General features: G+C 40.7%; 1 protein-coding gene across 1 annotated transcript in view; it reads right to left on the bottom strand.

Annotated features, from left to right (window-relative positions):
- Positions 1–17,497, bottom strand: part of Dmrt1 (doublesex and mab-3 related transcription factor 1) — a 103,292-nt gene that overhangs the window by 40,289 nt on the left and 45,506 nt on the right. The window contains exon 4 of the mRNA XM_046459506.2: positions 3,195–3,339. Coding sequence (XP_046315462.1) covers positions 3,195–3,339 — 145 coding nt within the window. The remainder of the gene's footprint in view (positions 1–3,194; positions 3,340–17,497) is intronic.

Raw genomic sequence — 17,497 nt, 5'->3', positions numbered from 1 at the left:
TACCTCAAAAAAATGGAGACTTCAATCTTCTACTTGATCAGGTCAAAAACATGAAGTCGTCCTCCACTTCCTTTCCTTCTGTTGTATCCCAATCCCATCTGCAAATTTTGTCTGTTCTGTCTTCTGAACATATCCAGAATTCAACCACTTGTCATCACCACCTTGCTCCCACACTAAGCCAAGATCATCTTTTGCTAGAGTGACTGCCTTCTAACTGGTCTCCCTGTTTCTACCTTTGCATCCCTATGGTCCACTCTTAAACAGTAGTCAGGGCCAACTCTAAAAACCACAAGCAGGACATGTCAACATCTGCTAAAAATCCTATAATTGCTTCTCATCTCACTTAGTTTCAGTGGCTTCTACAGGACCCAGCCCACATCTCTCTGATCCAACCATTGACACTTTGCAGGATATGGAAAAGAGAGGGAATGGTGCAAATTTTGTTTATTTAAAAAAAATGTGAAGAGGGAAAAGGAAAACTTCTCCTGTGAATCTTTCCCCCTTAACGTTCTATTTTCATGTTACCAATTTCAGCAAAATCAGAGGAAAACACTGTAGTCAGATTCATTTATTCAGATGCTGAAGAGAAGCTAAGCTTACATTTACCTTTAAAAAAACTGAAGAAACATGGATTTAAGAGACACATTTATACTCAAATAGGATTTTAAAGAAAACATTATCTATTTAAAAAATGTTCTTCAAATCATTTAGAAGTTCCCCTTAAAATAATTGATTTACTTCTTTGAAATTATAACCTATTTGTTAAAGCAAGCAACCAAAGGAACTTGGACTGCTAAAAGGCACTGGTAAATCAGCCAGCCTTCCTGAATTTCTCATGAGTAAGTATAATGATGTCCCTCATCCCACCCCACCCCTCCCCACCTCAGCCCCACTTAACAAAGGGCCTAACTTGCCCCAAAGTTCTCCCCACTCTGTCAATGCTGAAGATGAAATAGAATCCCATGTCCCTAAAGATGGTCTACTGGGCATTCTTGTCCCCAAACACAATTTTCCCTTTCCATTCCCATCTGCTCTGTTCAAATGCCATGCACTGCACCCGAAGACAGCACATCTTTAGAAGTTATAAAGCCACATTTCTTTCAAAAATTAGCTGGGACTTGATGTCCTATTAATTCATATTCTCTTTATCCATAGTAATTCCAAAGTAAATATTTACTGAGATTTCACTGTAGCTCTTCCTGGCTAACCCACTCATTCCCATAGCTCGAGCTCCAGATGAACTGCAATGGAGTCAGAGGGTCCCAAGCAGTCAAACCTGGGGCCTTCTCACACCCATGTGTTCAATTCTATACGTCCCTGGAAAAGCTGTAAGAAATTCCAGTAGTTTTCCCCTCTGAGCACTGCTATGCTGGCCTCACTTTCCTGGACTGTAACCTCTTTCCTCCTGGTCGCTTCTTTTTCTGCCATAAATTCCCATGCCTACTGCTCTTCTCCAAGTTCCTTCTTCTCTGCTCTAATAAATTGCCTCTTATATTTTTGTCTTACTGCCCTGCTCTGAATTTACACCTTTGTCTCCAGAATGCCAGTGCTTCTAAATATACTCCATTATTCCTGGAGTAAGAAGCTCAAGCAATTTCTTCCTACAAGTGGGTTTCAGTTTTAATTTTCTATCTGAACAAACGTTTCTTTAACTGCTTCAAACCCAAACTGCTCACTGGCTCCATCTGACAAGCAATGCAGGAGGCTTCTGAACTTTTTATGTCTGGGTTCCTTACAGAGAAAGCTCACTCAAAAATGTGTCAGTCACTCATCCATTTGCTCAACCAATAAGCAGCAAACAAGTCATCATAGCAAGTAAAAAGGCATATGAGATGAGTCCTCTGTCCTCAAGTAGCTTATGATCCAGATTTTATACAGAATCCAAGGCAGCATGCAAGAAGGACCATAGGGCATAGAGCACACAAAATGAATGTTTATGAAGTAGAGGTATGCTTGCCCACTCCCAAAAGAATGATTATTAATAAAAATGAAACTGCAATCGGCAATGTATACTTCAGTCTCTACAGCTCAAATTAGCTCCCCTGACTTATGTATTCTATATTAATAGAAGCCACCATTTTTAAAATATTTTATTTATCATTTAACATCTTTAGCTTGACATAACTTTCAATATTTATACATAAGGTAGGCAGATGGGCATGGAAGCCAATATTTTATTTTAATATAGCAAATAAAGCATAACTTGCCCAGCTTTTTAAGATTTTATTGTTCTGATTTTTAAAATCAAGGCATGTTTCTGATTCTCAAAACGTCTGCTCTGCAAACAAATATGATCTCCATAGTCAAGTTATTTGGAAACCAAACTTCTCCTTTTATTTATTATAGAGTAAGCGTTGAAAAATCAGTGTCTCTTCCAATCACTCACTAAGGCCCTGATTTCCACTTACTGCCTCAACTGTGTTTGCTTCTCAATTTTCTAAATCAAAAGATGATGCATAAATATAAAGGACTTAAAAACAGCATCTGGAAACAGCAGCCATAAAAGACCTGCCTATCATCATAGCATAAATGTTGGGGAGAAGGTTAAAAGTGAAGTTGAGGAATTGTGTACTTCAAAGTGCTTTGGTTCATTAAACAGTCATTTTTTATTTTAAAGCCATTATATCAGAGTTATTTGCATTGCTACTGCATAAACTCTGAGATTGACTGTATTAAAAAATGTTTTATTATGTTATTTTATTTTCCCCCCAAAAGATGAATACACCTTCACATTTTAAAATGAAAATCTTTGGAAAACAAGTATTCAGTATTCAGAAATTCACTTCAAGAAAAAATCCTGAGACTTGAACCACATTTAAAGTATCCCTGTGTACCCTCAGTGGTAGAGCACTTGCCTAGAAGGGACAAGGCCCCGAGTCTGATTCCCAGCACAGCCACCACCAACAGGAGTTACCCTGTTGCACGCTGAGCCTGTAGAAAATACATTTTTAGCTTTTGAATAGAAGTTTCACATCTTACTGTTGTACTCAGAAAAAATTATCATATTAAAAAATCAAGCAAAGCAAAAATCAATCCATTGCTAAATACTTTAAAGGATAGTTATCTCAGCTTCACACACAAGGAACTTCCCAACAGTTCCTAACAGATATCAGCCATCAGAGAGGTTAGGACCCCCCATGTTGGCTGCACATCCTCTCCCCACCCCCAAAGCCAGCCTGAGAGCAGACACCTACCACTCGATTTGGCTTCCGAGTAGGAAGGGCCATCCTCAAAGGTGAAGATTTGGGACACACTCTGGCCCAGGTAGGAGGGAGGCCCATAGTAAGAATGCATCCTGTACTGGGAACTCACTGCATGGCGATTCTCCGAGTTTTTCATCTGCTTAAGAAAAAAGAAAGAACACAATAAGACCAAAGTTGCATTTTACAATTATTAAAAAAAAAAAGAGGGGAGGAGAGTGGGTATGGGGGCAGGAAAGATCGTGGAACTAGACGGACATCATTACCCTAGTGTGCCTATGACTACACATATGGTGCAACACTACATCTTATACAGCCAGAGAAATGAAAAGTTGTGCTGCAGTTGTGTACAATGAATCAAAATGCATTCTGCTGTTATATATACCTAATTAGGATAAATGAATAAATAAATATTTTTTAAAAACTAGAACTGTGTACCCTCAAGGTGACTTTCCTATCTTTGGGTCCCCTCAAAAAGCACCCCAAAAATTCCATGTGGGTTATATGATGCTCAGTTAACAAGTACTAAAGAAAACAGGGTGGTAGAGCGGGGAGAGCCATGCTCAGGAGCCAACACACCTACTGGAAGGCTACTGAGCTGCTTTGACCTTCTTCATGTTTCCTTCTGGGTAAAAATGGCACCTGGCCTTGGTTACCTTATACTATTCATATAAGGACGCCTTTCGAAGACTGTAAACAACAACATGGAAACCAAGCACAGGGGTAAGCTGTCCCCAGGGGGATGCCATGCTGGGTCCTGTCAGTCAGCGTCCACGCCCACCTCCTTCTATGCTGTTCCCTGTAGCAAAGGAGAGAGGTAAGGGATCTGGATTAAGAAGGGATCTGGATTTTGCTAGTGACCACAAAAGAGTGGGGATGGGAAGGCAGCAGGGAAGCACAAGCTACCCATCCAGGAGCGTTGGCAGCTGACACACAGGCCTGGCAGTCACACATTTTTCTGGAAACCAGATCCTGTCTTTGGGACTCTGGGTACCTTTTATGTAAAGAGCAGTTCTCCATTGCTTCCTGATCTCTTCCTTCAAATCTCAGGAGATGTGACCTAACTTCAGTTTTTCCAGTCCTTCTGATGACTGGAAAAATCCTTCTGATGATAGACAGGGCCCCAACTTCAGTTTTTCCAGTGCTTCTGATGATTACAGAGGGGGCACTTATGCCAACATCTAGAATTGTTTCCTGCATGGAAGCTGGTACAGCTACTAGGCATTCAACTCATGATCATATCTTCATGACAAGAGCAGAGCTGGATGATTTATATTGCCTTTAAAAATTAAATTTGGATGGTACTGCATTTACTTATTTATTTGCTGGGGATCAACCCCTGGACCTTGTGTATCCTAAGCAAGCACTCTACCACTAGTGTACACTCCTAGCCTGTAGATGACAGCCACTTTTAAATAACAGTCTTTCTAAGGAAATGTCTAAAGATAAACTAATCATGATCAGAATTAAGAACTAATTTCAAAAATGGTGTTTTTAAGTCAACTGTATGCTAACTTAACATACCTGGCAGGTAAAATTAGTTTCTGGGCTTCCTGGAGATTTTCTATGAATATCTAAATTCTGATAATTTCTCATGAGAGTCACCGTGGTCTGAGTGCATTTTGAATACTATGGAATGTTTGGTGGAAAGTTCCTGATTTCTGTATGATACTTTGAGATGCTTGAAGGATTCATGTTTGATTTTCCCAGTTCAAATGCATGCTCTGAGGGGTGGATTCCCACCCCTTGGAGAAGCAGAAATGACTTCATTACAGGTGTTTATTTCCTTTCAAATGAAGTTTCAATGAACAAACTACTCTTATTCTTTTTGTTTTTCAAAATATATACAGTGGCATCTTTTCTAGGCCAATCATTGCATTTCCATTTTCTTCTGTCATATAAATCTTCACCAAATAGGAGGTCAAAGCAAGCTGTACTTGGAAAATAGCCCAAGGCCAAGAACTGCCTGCCACCCTAACGAGAGTGCCCAGGTCAGGAGGGCCCATTAGGGAGCTATGAAATCATTCAAGAGGGAGGACAATCAATGGTAGCAGTTTACTACACAAACAAACTAGGTTCCCAATTAGACCAGTGCTCCCCAGCACTCCCTGAACCGGCATGGGGATCTGTTAAGTGCAGAGTCAGTGTGCTAGGACTGGGTAGGGCCTGATTGCCTCACAAGCAATCCCAGAGAAGCGGATTCACTCTGATGACTAAGAGCTTGAAAAATGATACTTTCTCTCTTACTTAGGAGCCCAGAACCAATGTTCTAAAAAATTCTTTAGCAAACTGCTTATAACCACCAAGTTTCCAATGGAAGTGGGATAGGGCGAAAATCATGGCAAGTGGCATTCTTTTGCTTTTATTATTTTTCTTTTACCTGTAAAAGTTCCCAAAGCATCAACAATTTTTTTCAGGGCTCTTGCATCTTCCTGAAGTGTTGCAATGGTAATAAGAAACTCAAGCACATCTTAAAGAACTATTTCTGTCTCCAGACTTCCATCAGGTCAGTTATGCAGTCTGAGCAGTAAGCACGAAGTTAGCAACAAGGGACTAACAAAAGAGTACAGAACACCCTGGTATGAATATCAGGGCGTCCCCACTCTGGGTGGGGAGCTAGTCTCATCTGAGTGCATGTCAGTCATTCAAGGAAAATAAGTTTCAGGTTTTGTGTGTGTGTGTGTGTATGTGTGTGTGTGGGGCGGGGGGTGTCATTTTAGGTACTGGGAATGAAACTCAGAGGCACTCTATCACTGAGCTACACACCCATCCCTTTTGATTTTGAGACAGAGTCTTGCTGAATTGCCCAGGTTGACCTCAAATTTGTGTCTCTCCTGCCTCAGCCTCTAGAGTCACGAGGATTACAGTTATGTGCCAGGACAGGCCAGCTGCTTTTCAGTTTTCCCTCTATACAAGGAAAGGTCTCAAGCCTGCAAGGCCCTGCAAAATGCTCTATATTTTCCTTTTACTATGAAAGTTTCTACTAATCTGTTTAAAATGTTTGAAAAATGTTCACTGTAAACCCAAATCAGGGGTCAGCAAACTTTTTGCTGTAAATGATCAAATAGTAAATATTTTAGGCTTTGCAAGTCCCCTGTAGGCAACTGGCAAATCAATTGGCTGTGTTCCAATAAAACTTCAGAAATATGTGCACTAATTCTTAACCTTGAGTCTCACTACAAAAAGGGCTCTCCTTCACCCTGTACTGAGAGTCTGGGTTCTAACCCTAGAAAATCTGATTTAATTGGTCTGGGGTGTGGCCTGGACCCTGGATCTTTCCAATGCTTCCCAAGTAATTAATTCTAAAATGTCATGAAGATTGAAAAGCAATACTCTAAAATTATCAACATATCTCTAAACATCTGAGAAGTATGAAATCACAATATTCCTTGTATTACTTTAAAAATGCAAAAGGTCAAGTGTGACAGTGCCAATCCCACTGTGTATATTTTATCTGAGAAGAAAGATAAATGATAAGAGTTCTTTTTTAAAAAGTAACTTGCTGGAAAATAAAAAAAACAACTTCAAATGTATGCATATGCTAATACCCCCATAATTCCCTTTCTATATTTTTAGAAAGCATCAAATTACAAGAATTATTTGAAACTAAGAATTGAGTTCTTCATATTCATTCAATTTCCCCAACAAATCCAAAAGATCACTGAGCTACAGAAAACTTCCAGCAAAAGAAGAAAAGATACAAAGGGTCAGACTCCATTTGATGTCATTAAAATGTGAACTTACTGAGGTTATGAATCATTCAGCTCCATCCAACACAAAGAATAATCCACAAACAACACCCACATGACTACCCACACATAAAGAAGCATGGCCCTGTATGTTTCTAAGTGCATGTGTATATCTCTGAAACATAAAGTTATACCTGAACTGCAATTCACCCAGAAAGCTCAGGAAAAGGTACAGTATGATACTATCTAAAACTTTAAATTGCTATCTGCTCCCTTCTAACTGAAAAAAAAAATCACAATTCTGCTACTTTTGGTTTAGACAAAATGGGTAAATAATGAAGACTTTGAAACCTGTTTTACCTTAAACCCATAATTCTCCATGGGGGGCAACCTGGTCCCTGGGGAACTTCTGACTGTATGGAGACATTTTCTCGCTCCCCTGCCCCATGTTTCCCATTGGTGCACTACAGTTGTACATAATGGTTGGATTTCATATTTGTACTGCACACAACATCAACAATATAATTTGGATTGTCACAGCTGGGGGGAGGGGAGTACTCCTGGTATCTCGTGGCAAAGGCCAGGTGACATCTTCCCACAATGTGCAGGACAGTCCCCCACACGACAAAGTATCCAGCCCAACATCTTGGTAGTGCCAAGGTTGAGAAACTCAGCTTTAAACTAACCTGATAACCTTGGCTCAGCCCCTCACCACCAGTGAAAAGAAAAGAGCAAAGCACTACTGAGGGACAGAAGCTGTAAACAAATTAGAACTGTTCAGTTCTGCTCAAGGGGCATTTATTTTTTCCTTTTTGCAATGTTACCTTGTTTCTTTAGATTTTTAATTCCTTTAAATTAAACAAATAAACCAAGTAAAACCTAAAAAATCCAGGACTCTGGTGAATTATGGCTACTATTATTATCAGCACGTAGTAGCTGGCAAGCAAGAGGCATGTTTTATAATCTTATTACCCTCCCCAGTCTCTGAGCCCGAACAGGACCCACAGACAGGACTAACAGCAGAGAATGCACATGCTGTTAGTCTTAACCCCAAAGGAAGGTAAGAGTTTAATGGTTTGTTTTTATCAAATTGCTGAGAAAAATACATCACAATAAACCTGAACCATAGATTCTCTTTATACATCATAACTGCCCTCTTTTATAGTAACGATAATATAAACAAAGCATAGAAATATTTGACCTCATTTCTTTTCTCAAAAGTTCCTGAATACTATTTACTGAGTCTACTTTGCTTCAGATAGGAAGAATGTCTAGTTCTATACTGAACTGAACACTCCTTCTAGGTGAATGGCTAAAAGGGATTCACGAAGACAGAATAATCTTGCTGGAGTTTGGGCAGGGGACGGTGTTCCTGAGAAGAGTTCTGTAGGATGACAGTTCTAATTGCAGAATCCTCTGGCACTGACATGGGCTCATGGTCTTTTAAATCATTTGGGGTGAACCTTCGGTTATCCGGTCAGAAACATTTTACAAAAGAACGCAAGACTTTACAGGCTGCAGAATTTCAGGTCTTCTGGTAAAACCAAGAGTAAAGGTCAGGGCTGAATTTCGCCTTCAGTAAATGATGTCTTTGACTTTAATATAAGTCTCTTTTCAAACTGTCTGAATGGGACACCTGTTCCCACGTTCACCTAACCACATAATCTAAGCTGTCCTAGATCACAGACTGTACCTTATGAGGTGCCCATTCACCTACTAAAATGCATATTCATCCTCTGGCACTGCACACTTCCCAGCTAGAAAGAATTATTTTTACTATGTAGGCTAACAGTGACCACCATTATGCACATATTTTAGACATAAAGGAAACATCAACAGGCTAAATCATGTAGCACAGGCAGATTCCCCACTGCTACAATCCATGGTTCCACTTCCCTTCCCTGTCCATCCAATCCTCCAAAGATTTGCTGTCTCTCTACTAATCAGCTTTGTTAACTTCCCCCACTGTGCTGACCCCTCCTTCTTTTAGGTGACCATTCCTTTGAATGCTCTTAAAGGAGGAAAAATGGAGATGGATGGGGAGACAAGCCTGTGAGGAGAACTCAGACTCTTGTGAGGAATTCCCAAAGAGCCCCAGGGTTCTGGGGGCACCCTGAAGGGAGGATGTCTAGTGTGCGGGCTGCACTTAGATGCTGAAGAATATAACAGCTGCTTATCCCAAGAGGGGAAGGATGCCCTTCCTCCCCTGAGAGTAGGTGAGAAGGGAGAAGAGGAGGGACAAGAGGGGAGAAATAGGATGCCTATGTGACATGGCAGAAAGAGCAAACAATTTAGCCAGGTGTGGTGGCACATGCCTGTTATCCCAGGTACTCAGGAGGCTGAGGCAGGAGGATCACAAGTTTGAGGTCAGCCTGAGCAAATTAGCGAGACCCTGTCTTAAAATAAAACACCTCCTGCAAAAAAAGGATGGTGATGTCACTTAGAGGTAGAGTGCCCCTGGGTTTAATACCTAGTGCCACTGAAAAGAGGTGGGGTACTTAAAAAAATGATACATCTAAGCTGTTTTTAGTTGTAAACACTAGTTTCCCAAGGTATGAGAAAATCTGTGAGATACGCAAAAACAAAAGGAGACTTGTGTGGATGAGGCTTTTCAAGCAGAAATAAAAGGAAAGGACTTAAATTCCAAGCTTGGATTAATACCAAAGCAGATTAAAAATAATAAAAATAGTCACAAAATGCCCCACAGAAAAATAAACAAGTCATCAGGAAATACAGAACCAAAACTGTCCGTAAGAACATAAGGGGACCACCTGCCAACTCCCAGAGAAGGTGCAGAGGTAAGCAGCAGGGATCCACACAGCCCTGAGTGAACTTTGAGGGAAAGACATCCCACAGGACGCTGGGATTCCACCTGGACATATTAGTGCTCCATTATGCTTGTCTTCATCAGAAAAGCAATTAAGATATGAGTACTGCTATGCTTTTAAAAACCCAAATTAATATTATGAACCATTACTCAGTTGTTTTTACCCTCTGCATCTGTGGCACTAATAGAATAGTTTATTTCCCTTAGGTTCTGTTTTCCAAAAGGCAGAAATGTGACTCCTTACAGGTCCCTGAAATAATTTAGTTGGTTAGAAAAAGCACAACTTGGGACTGGGGTTGTGGCTCAGGCACTGGGTTCGATTCTCAGCACCACATAAAAATAAAGGTCCAACAACAACTAATAAAATGTCAGAAAAAAAGAAAGAAAAAGCAAATTTTTTAAAGGAATAATATGAAATTCAGGTGGGTTCAGTGGCTTGCACCTGTAGTTACAGCACTTGAGAGGAAGAAACACTTGAGCCCAGAAGTCAAGAGACTAGCCTGGATAACCCAGGGAGATAAGGAAACACCACCTAAATAAATAATGATATAATATGGAATGAAACTGAATAAAGAAAACAGAAAATATATGAGAGCCTACTGATGCATGGTATGGATAAAAGCTATTTCAAAGAACTTTGTGTTTTGTGCCTGTATGTATATGTAAATACAAACTGAATTGGTTTCTGTGCGTCAGTCTAAAAGGTTTAAAAGACACTGATGTATCTATCAATCAGGCAGAGGGAAGCAAGTACCTTTAAAAAAGAGGTATCTCAATTAATAAAAGTCCAATTTAAAAAAAAAATGTTTCCTCTTCTTGGAACCTGGAAGGTCCTGGTGCACCATGCAGGAGGTTCTCAAAAGAGAGAGGCTGGGACCAGCTTAGTGTCATCTTTACATACTCATGCAGCACATTCTAGCCCCTGGGTCAGACACTAACCTTTATCTCATTCACAATCTAAAATTCAGTCCCTGACTTCTGAAATGAATTCACACATAGGGCCAGGCATAAATCCAAGAGGGATTTAATTTCCAACAGGAAACATATTCAGTAAAACATCTAGAGGAAAGGGACATGAGAAAGTCTGTTTTTAAAAAATCTAGTTAATGACTATCCAGACACAGAACGCTCCATGCTCAATAGCCTGCTGAGTCTTGGAAGGCACTGTGTAGCAACTCTTAAGACTGGAAGAAGAGTCCCCAGCGATGACATTGTTGATGCAATTACCCAGAGAAAACGTTGATTGTTGAACACAGAAGTAGGGAATTTCTGAGAACGAAAACGAGCATTTATTGAGAAATGCTAAATGGCCTGCTATCTCACTAAGTCCTCATAATTTAATAATCACCAAATAAGAAGTCGCTCAGAGAGATCAGATAACAGTCCTGCTCACAGAGGCAGTAAGCAGAGAAAGCAGGATTCAAGGCAAGTTGCACAGAAGCTCCCGATGGGTCTCTACTAAAACCAAGCCACCTTGCTAATTTAAATGAAGACATCTGCTTATGGTAAAGAGTTACTTGCTGCCTCTGGCTTTTAACAACTCCTCATGTTTTTTCCTACTTTTAGAGAAAACAAGAAACTTATTATTATTTTTTTTTTTGATAGCCTGAAAATGAGAAGATGGCCATAACCACACATTCAGGAACTTTGATTCTGAGACCAGAAGCATCCATATCTGTTCCCACCTTGATGGACAAACTTAATTAACCTTTGCTACTCTGTTCCAACCTACTGTTTTAGACAAAACTAGTGACCCAGAAACAATATGTTACCATCAAAATCTCCATGGCAGCGACACCAAGAGATATAGCCCTATCAGCAGTATCGGGAAATAAGCCACTTGGATTAGCTGCTCTAAGAAATATGGATTATATTTATGTCACACATGAGCTGTCAGAAACATTAGGATACTTTTAGCATAAATCAGCAGTGTGACGGGTATCTTATGAGTACTGAACATGACAGACTGCCTGGAGGGCAAGGGGGGCTGCCTGGGACCACCTTCCAACTGGCAGCACAAGCATATTCCCACATACTTCCCCCAAACTAGTTTAAAGATTTCAACACAGGCTGGTGAGCACTGGGGGACACACCTGACTCCTGGGTGGCATGAAAAGGCCCTTTCTGCTTCCAAGATCATCACAGAAAGAGGCTGCCTCTGGGTAATGCAAACAACACAAGAACGACTGAAAACACTTTTCCCTGAAGCACACAGAAGTGTGTGTGTGTGTGTGTGCGCGCGCGCGTGCGCGTGCAAGCAGAGAAACACGCCTAAGAGCCAATGTTTAGTGATTCTTCGAAATTTTCAGGTTTCATACAAGTAAGACCAACAAACGTATCTGTCCTGCAAGGCAGGCTGGAGAGGCCTAGACAGCAAGGTCATCCTGCAGCCAACACACCCCAGCTCAGACTCAACTCCCCATGAGCAGCAGTGCAGTACTGGCAGGAGCTTTCTCCTCCCTGAGCCTTAGTTAGCGTCCTCACCCCTGCCAGGGCCACCCATCCTGGACAGGGCTCTGTTTAAGGATGAACTAGAATATCAGACACAGTGTGCCTGGCACCATAGCTGCCAACCACTGTCCTGAGCACCTCCCTGCCTCTGAAGGGTGGTCACACCCAGGGACCCTCTTCTGTGCCTGCCACTAAATGACTCTTCAGACATAAATACCCTTCCTATTACATACTTCAAATATTAAGTATGTAAGTATTTTGTCTAATATTCAAAATAAAAATTTGCTCTCTAAAATTTTACTGATTTTCAAATTTTAAAACAAGTGAAAACCAACTCAGGATCCATACTGCCATTATCAAATATGTTTTTATTGTGTGCGCACACACACCCACACACACACACAAGAAGAGGGAGAGAAAAGTTCCAGGCCTTCCCATTTTTTGGTTTTATACAGATATTCAAGACACACAATGAGGATGTCTGCTTTCCTTCCTCCCAGAATGGGTTGATAAAAACTGGGAAGTGCAAAAAAGAATGTGAGAAGGGATTTTTTAAAGGTGTAAAAAATAAAAGGAGTAGATAACATCATTTTCCCCTATTCTCAACCTCCTTATATCCACCCCCCTAGGAAGCTGTACATATCAAGGGCAAGGATGACGCCTCAGGGTGTGGGCAATAAAGGGTGCACTCTCTGTGAAGGATTTTGAAATAGTAAACCCCACTAAAAGTAAATCTGGTTTTCTCTGTTACCATGTGCTAGCAATTCTAAACAGCAGGGATAAAATGTTCCTCCTCATCCTGCCCCTTGGCGTGCCCCATAGAGAGCCCATTTTTCCATCAGGCCTCACAGTTCTCCCCAGAAAACCTCCAGATTCTGATCACAAGAGCAATCAGAGAATTATATGAGTCCTGGTTCTCTCTCCTCTACTAGCATAGTGCCAGACCCAGAGAAGGACATCCAAAAGGAGATTTTTATACATACTCTATAATATGAAGAGTTTTTGTAACCCCATTCTTGTTTGTCTCTCATATATCTAACATGGTTTTTTAAAAAGGCAAACCCATCTGTTATGCATTCCTTCAACTTTGATCTTTATTCAATCAATGAGTGAATATATATTCAACTAACAGACCATAGAAATCTGGACCATTTTAACTAATTTTATATCATATCCACTTCATTTAACAGGAGACAAAAGTAAGTGAAAAGAGCAAAAATAAATTAGGTACTCAAGGCTCTGGGTTCAAACCTAACACCAAAGAGAGAGAGAGAGAGAGAAACCATAAATAGATATTAGCCACCAGCTCAACCAAATTAAATCAGAAAGCTTTCAAACACTATGATCTAATTATCCAATAGTCAAGCAGATTACAGAATTCCCAAATGACCATATTATTTACTAACCTGATGCTATGGTGTCAAGAGTATTGGTAGTGTTACAGACTAGCAGAAGACTGGTAATACACTTATTTCTGCCTCTAATTCAATAGTGAAATAGTTGCTGGTGTACACCAACCCTTAAACAGGGTTTCCAACTCAGTCCAGATTAAACCCATCTCTCATAAGAGAAATGACTCCATAGGACAGCCCAGGACTTTCAAAAGTCTCCCAAAGGCTTCAAAAAAACTGTAGTTACTCTATATGGATTTCCTGGGATGTTGCTGGACCACTTCGGCCAGGCTGAGAAAACACTTTCTTAGGATGAGCAAGGGCCTGTTCCTTCACCTATTTTAGGTCAGAGATATCTGTTCCCTAGTGTCCCAGGTGTCCAGGACCCAGTTCAACTTTCTTCTGGAATCCACATTTTTAACTAAAATATTCTGCAGAAGTGTCTCTATTGAACACTGCTTTAACTAAGGAATGTTCCCAGCACCCCTCCACCCCTCCACCCAGGTTCAGCCCACCTCCTTTCTCCTGCAGCTTTGGCTCCAGACAAAGAGCCACAAGACAATGACACCTGCGCCACACTTGGTACATAAGCTGAATAATGTGCTAAAAATATTCATTAAAACAGGAGGTATTCAGAGGAAAGAAAAATCTCAGGATCAAAATGTTTCTTTGAGGGGCTGGGGTAGTGGCTCAGTAATAGAGCACTTGCCTAGCATGTGTGAGGCACTGGGTTTGATTCTCAGCACCATATATAAAGAAACAAAATAAAGGTCCATTGACAACTAAAAAATAATTTTTAAAAATATTTCTATGAAATGAAAACTTACCTAGAAACTCCAAAATGAGCAACAATAAAATTATTGCAATTACTGAGTTCATGAAAGTGAACAAAAATAAAAAAATACAAAAATAAAAATAAAAAAGCATAACACATTGCAACAAAAGAGAACATGCATAAAAGAAATCCTTCAGGCATAAACAAAAAATTTATGCATCTGTACTTCACTTTTAAGAAACCAAATTATGATTATTAGCTCTACCTGCCCAAGGCAGATAGATGCATTATCTATTTCTAAATCTCCTTTCCTGAGGAAAGAAGTTGCTTTAAAAATGTTAAAATTGAATATGTCCTTATAAATTTTTCTATGACTGCTTGCAAACTTTTATCAGTTTTTCTTTCCAGAGGAAGAAGTGTATCAATGTCTGTCTACCACCAGATAGTGGCCAATAACCAGGTTGTTCTTAAGAAAGGGAAGCCAAGAACCAGGTATGGTGGCCTACCTCTGGAGTACCAGTCACTCAGGAGGCTGAGGCAGGAGGATCACAAGTTCAAATCCAGCTTGTGCAACTTAGACCTTATCTCAAAATAATTTTTTAAAAAAAGGGCTGGGGATGTAGCTCAGTGGTTAAGCATCAGTACCTCAAAAACAAACACAACAGCAGCAACAAAAAGCCTGAAGTCACTTCTTTTGACTATTTTTTTAGTTAACGGATTGTCTCAATGCTGTACCATACTTAAAAAAAAAAAAAAAAAGGCAGTTAGGCTGTTGTCTAGAGGTTTGAGAACCTTGGTGGACATGCAAGTAGTTCAAAGGCAATGGCTTCTTTAAGTGCAGGGGCCTGGCCCTCTGGCCCTCAGCAGGTTGAAGGTGCTAGAATGCCATCCCAGGAGCATCTTTTTCTGTGGCCCAACTGTCAGGTGCCAGGGTCTGTTTTCCTTCCTGTCTGAATCTCAGTTCAAACACAGGACTACTTAGGTGATCCCTAACCTCCTTTCTCCCTGTCTAAGTGAAAAATCATAGGCTTCCCCAAGACCCACTTTGCACAATTCTTTCTTTAAATATCTTTTAACTTAGTTGGGTGCACAATCTCATGCCTGTTACCCAAATGACTAAGGAGGCTGAGGCAGGAGGATGGTAAGTTTGAGGTCAGTCTGGCAATTTAGTGAGACCCTGTCTCAAAAGGTATAACTTCAGTAGTAGGGGCTGGAGTTGTGGCTCAGTGGTAGAGCGCTCACCTAGTGCGTGTAAGGCCCTGGGTTCTATCCTCAGCACCACATAAAAATAAAATAAAGGCACTGTGTCCATCTACAACTAAAATAAACAAAACATTAAAAAAAAAGTTTATAACTCCAGTGGTAGAGCATCCCTGGGTTCAAGCTCCAGTACTGCAAAAGATAAAATTACTTTTAAAAATTCAAACTGATACATAACAATTGTACATATTTATAGGGTACAATGTGATATTTCAATACATGTGCCCAATGCATAATAATCACATCAGGGTAATCAGAATATCAATCACATCATCAAACATTTATCATTTATTTGAAGGGAGAACATCTGACATCCTACCCTCTACCTAATTTTAAATATATAACGAATCGCTGTTAACTATAGTCACGCTACTGCCATTTTCTCAATTTGTCTGTTTTGTTCAGTGGAGGATCCTACCCTAGCGCATAGTAAGCCCTCAATCCTTGTAGATGGGCAACCCAAGGAACGCAAAGCAACCACCAGGAGGAAGGAAATCCCCCATGCTGCCATCCTATTGTAGCCAAACTGTACCCTAACTGGTTGGAATGTAAGTCTAGACATCTGGTGGCACAAGCCTTGGAAAAGCAATCAAGAGGGTGCCTGCCGCAGGGACTGAAAGGAGATCCGAGGTACAGCTCGGAGTCCTCCCATATTTATTTCTGCTCACTTGATATGCACCTCTCCCTTGTCAACCTGGTACAACATGTTTATTTAAGAGATAATGTTGCCGTGGAGGAGTGCACAAGGCCATAAACAGCTTTTGCAGGCAATTAAATGCAGAAGCGAAATTGAGCTGCTGGTCAGCGGAACCAGCCATTCATCGTGAGTTTGTTCCAGTGTCACAAATGTTATTCCTGTTTCACAACAGGACAGGAATCTGTGATTGGGCCACAAATCTCCACCAGCTGGAGACAGACCAAAAGCGATTAAAGCAGCTCTCAGCGTGCGTGGCAGGCACACAATAGCGCTCTGGGATTCTGGAATGCTTTTCCAGGAGGCTGTTCTCTCTTATTTTTAAAGAGGGTTTGCACTTAGTAGGTGCTGAATCATTATGCGTGGCTTGCTTGATTTTATAGGGAGTCTTGCAGGAAGTCTCAACTCTACAAAGAGTCAATGGATTCCTTCTGCAAATAATCCCACATCTTCCCTACTCATTTGTGAAGTCTAGATTACAAAACTCATGGTGATCTCCACTCCAGGGTTGTAATCACAAAGTAGCTCCTGCTTCAGAAACAGTCACACTACTCCCCCAGCAACACTAGCCCTCGAAGCAGCAAAGGATGGGGGACAATGTACAAAAGGAAGAATCCACCCCACAAAGAGGAGAGAAGTTAAGTCTTGGCAACAAAGTTAAGAAGATAAATGCAAGAGATCTGGCATCTGATTTGGACCCCTGGGCCAAGTCTGGGTGGGAGAAGGGCATCAGGCAACAGAGAGCACAAGGCTCCCAAACGCAGCTGAAGAGCATCATCCTCAAAAGGAGAGAGAAAGGCAGGGCAGCTGCCACAGTTGACCATACTCGCCCATCCCTGGGAAAATTCCACCAGGAGGGACATGGCACTGTCCAAAGAGCCTAGTCCTAGCATGTTCTGGAAACACACAGCATGGTGAGGGACTCTCACCCACCTCGATTCCTGTTCTCTGGAATAAAGACAACTCTAGTTACAAAATGAGCTGCCCATTTCTATCCCTTTAACATTAGCTAAAATTATTATAGGTTTTTACTATGTAATACTTCTTAACATACTTTGAACTTTATAATAACTTTAATGCTTTCAAGTTTTGTTTTATAATTGGATCAAATCTTCCCCAAGATACAAAAATCATTCCATATACATTTGTACTTGGTCCATATTCACATGTCACAGTCTCAATAATAGTTGAATTGTGCACTATTTATACC

Source organism: Marmota monax, unplaced genomic scaffold (assembly GCF_021218885.2).
Source record: "Marmota monax isolate L192 unplaced genomic scaffold, Marmota_monax_Labrador192_F-V1.1 WCK01_AAM20220418_F8-fsc00059, whole genome shotgun sequence".
NCBI classification, from domain to species: Eukaryota; Metazoa; Chordata; class Mammalia; order Rodentia; family Sciuridae; genus Marmota; species Marmota monax.
The sequence above is the reverse complement of the archived record's forward strand: the minus strand, read 5'-3'. Positions and strand labels throughout refer to the sequence as shown.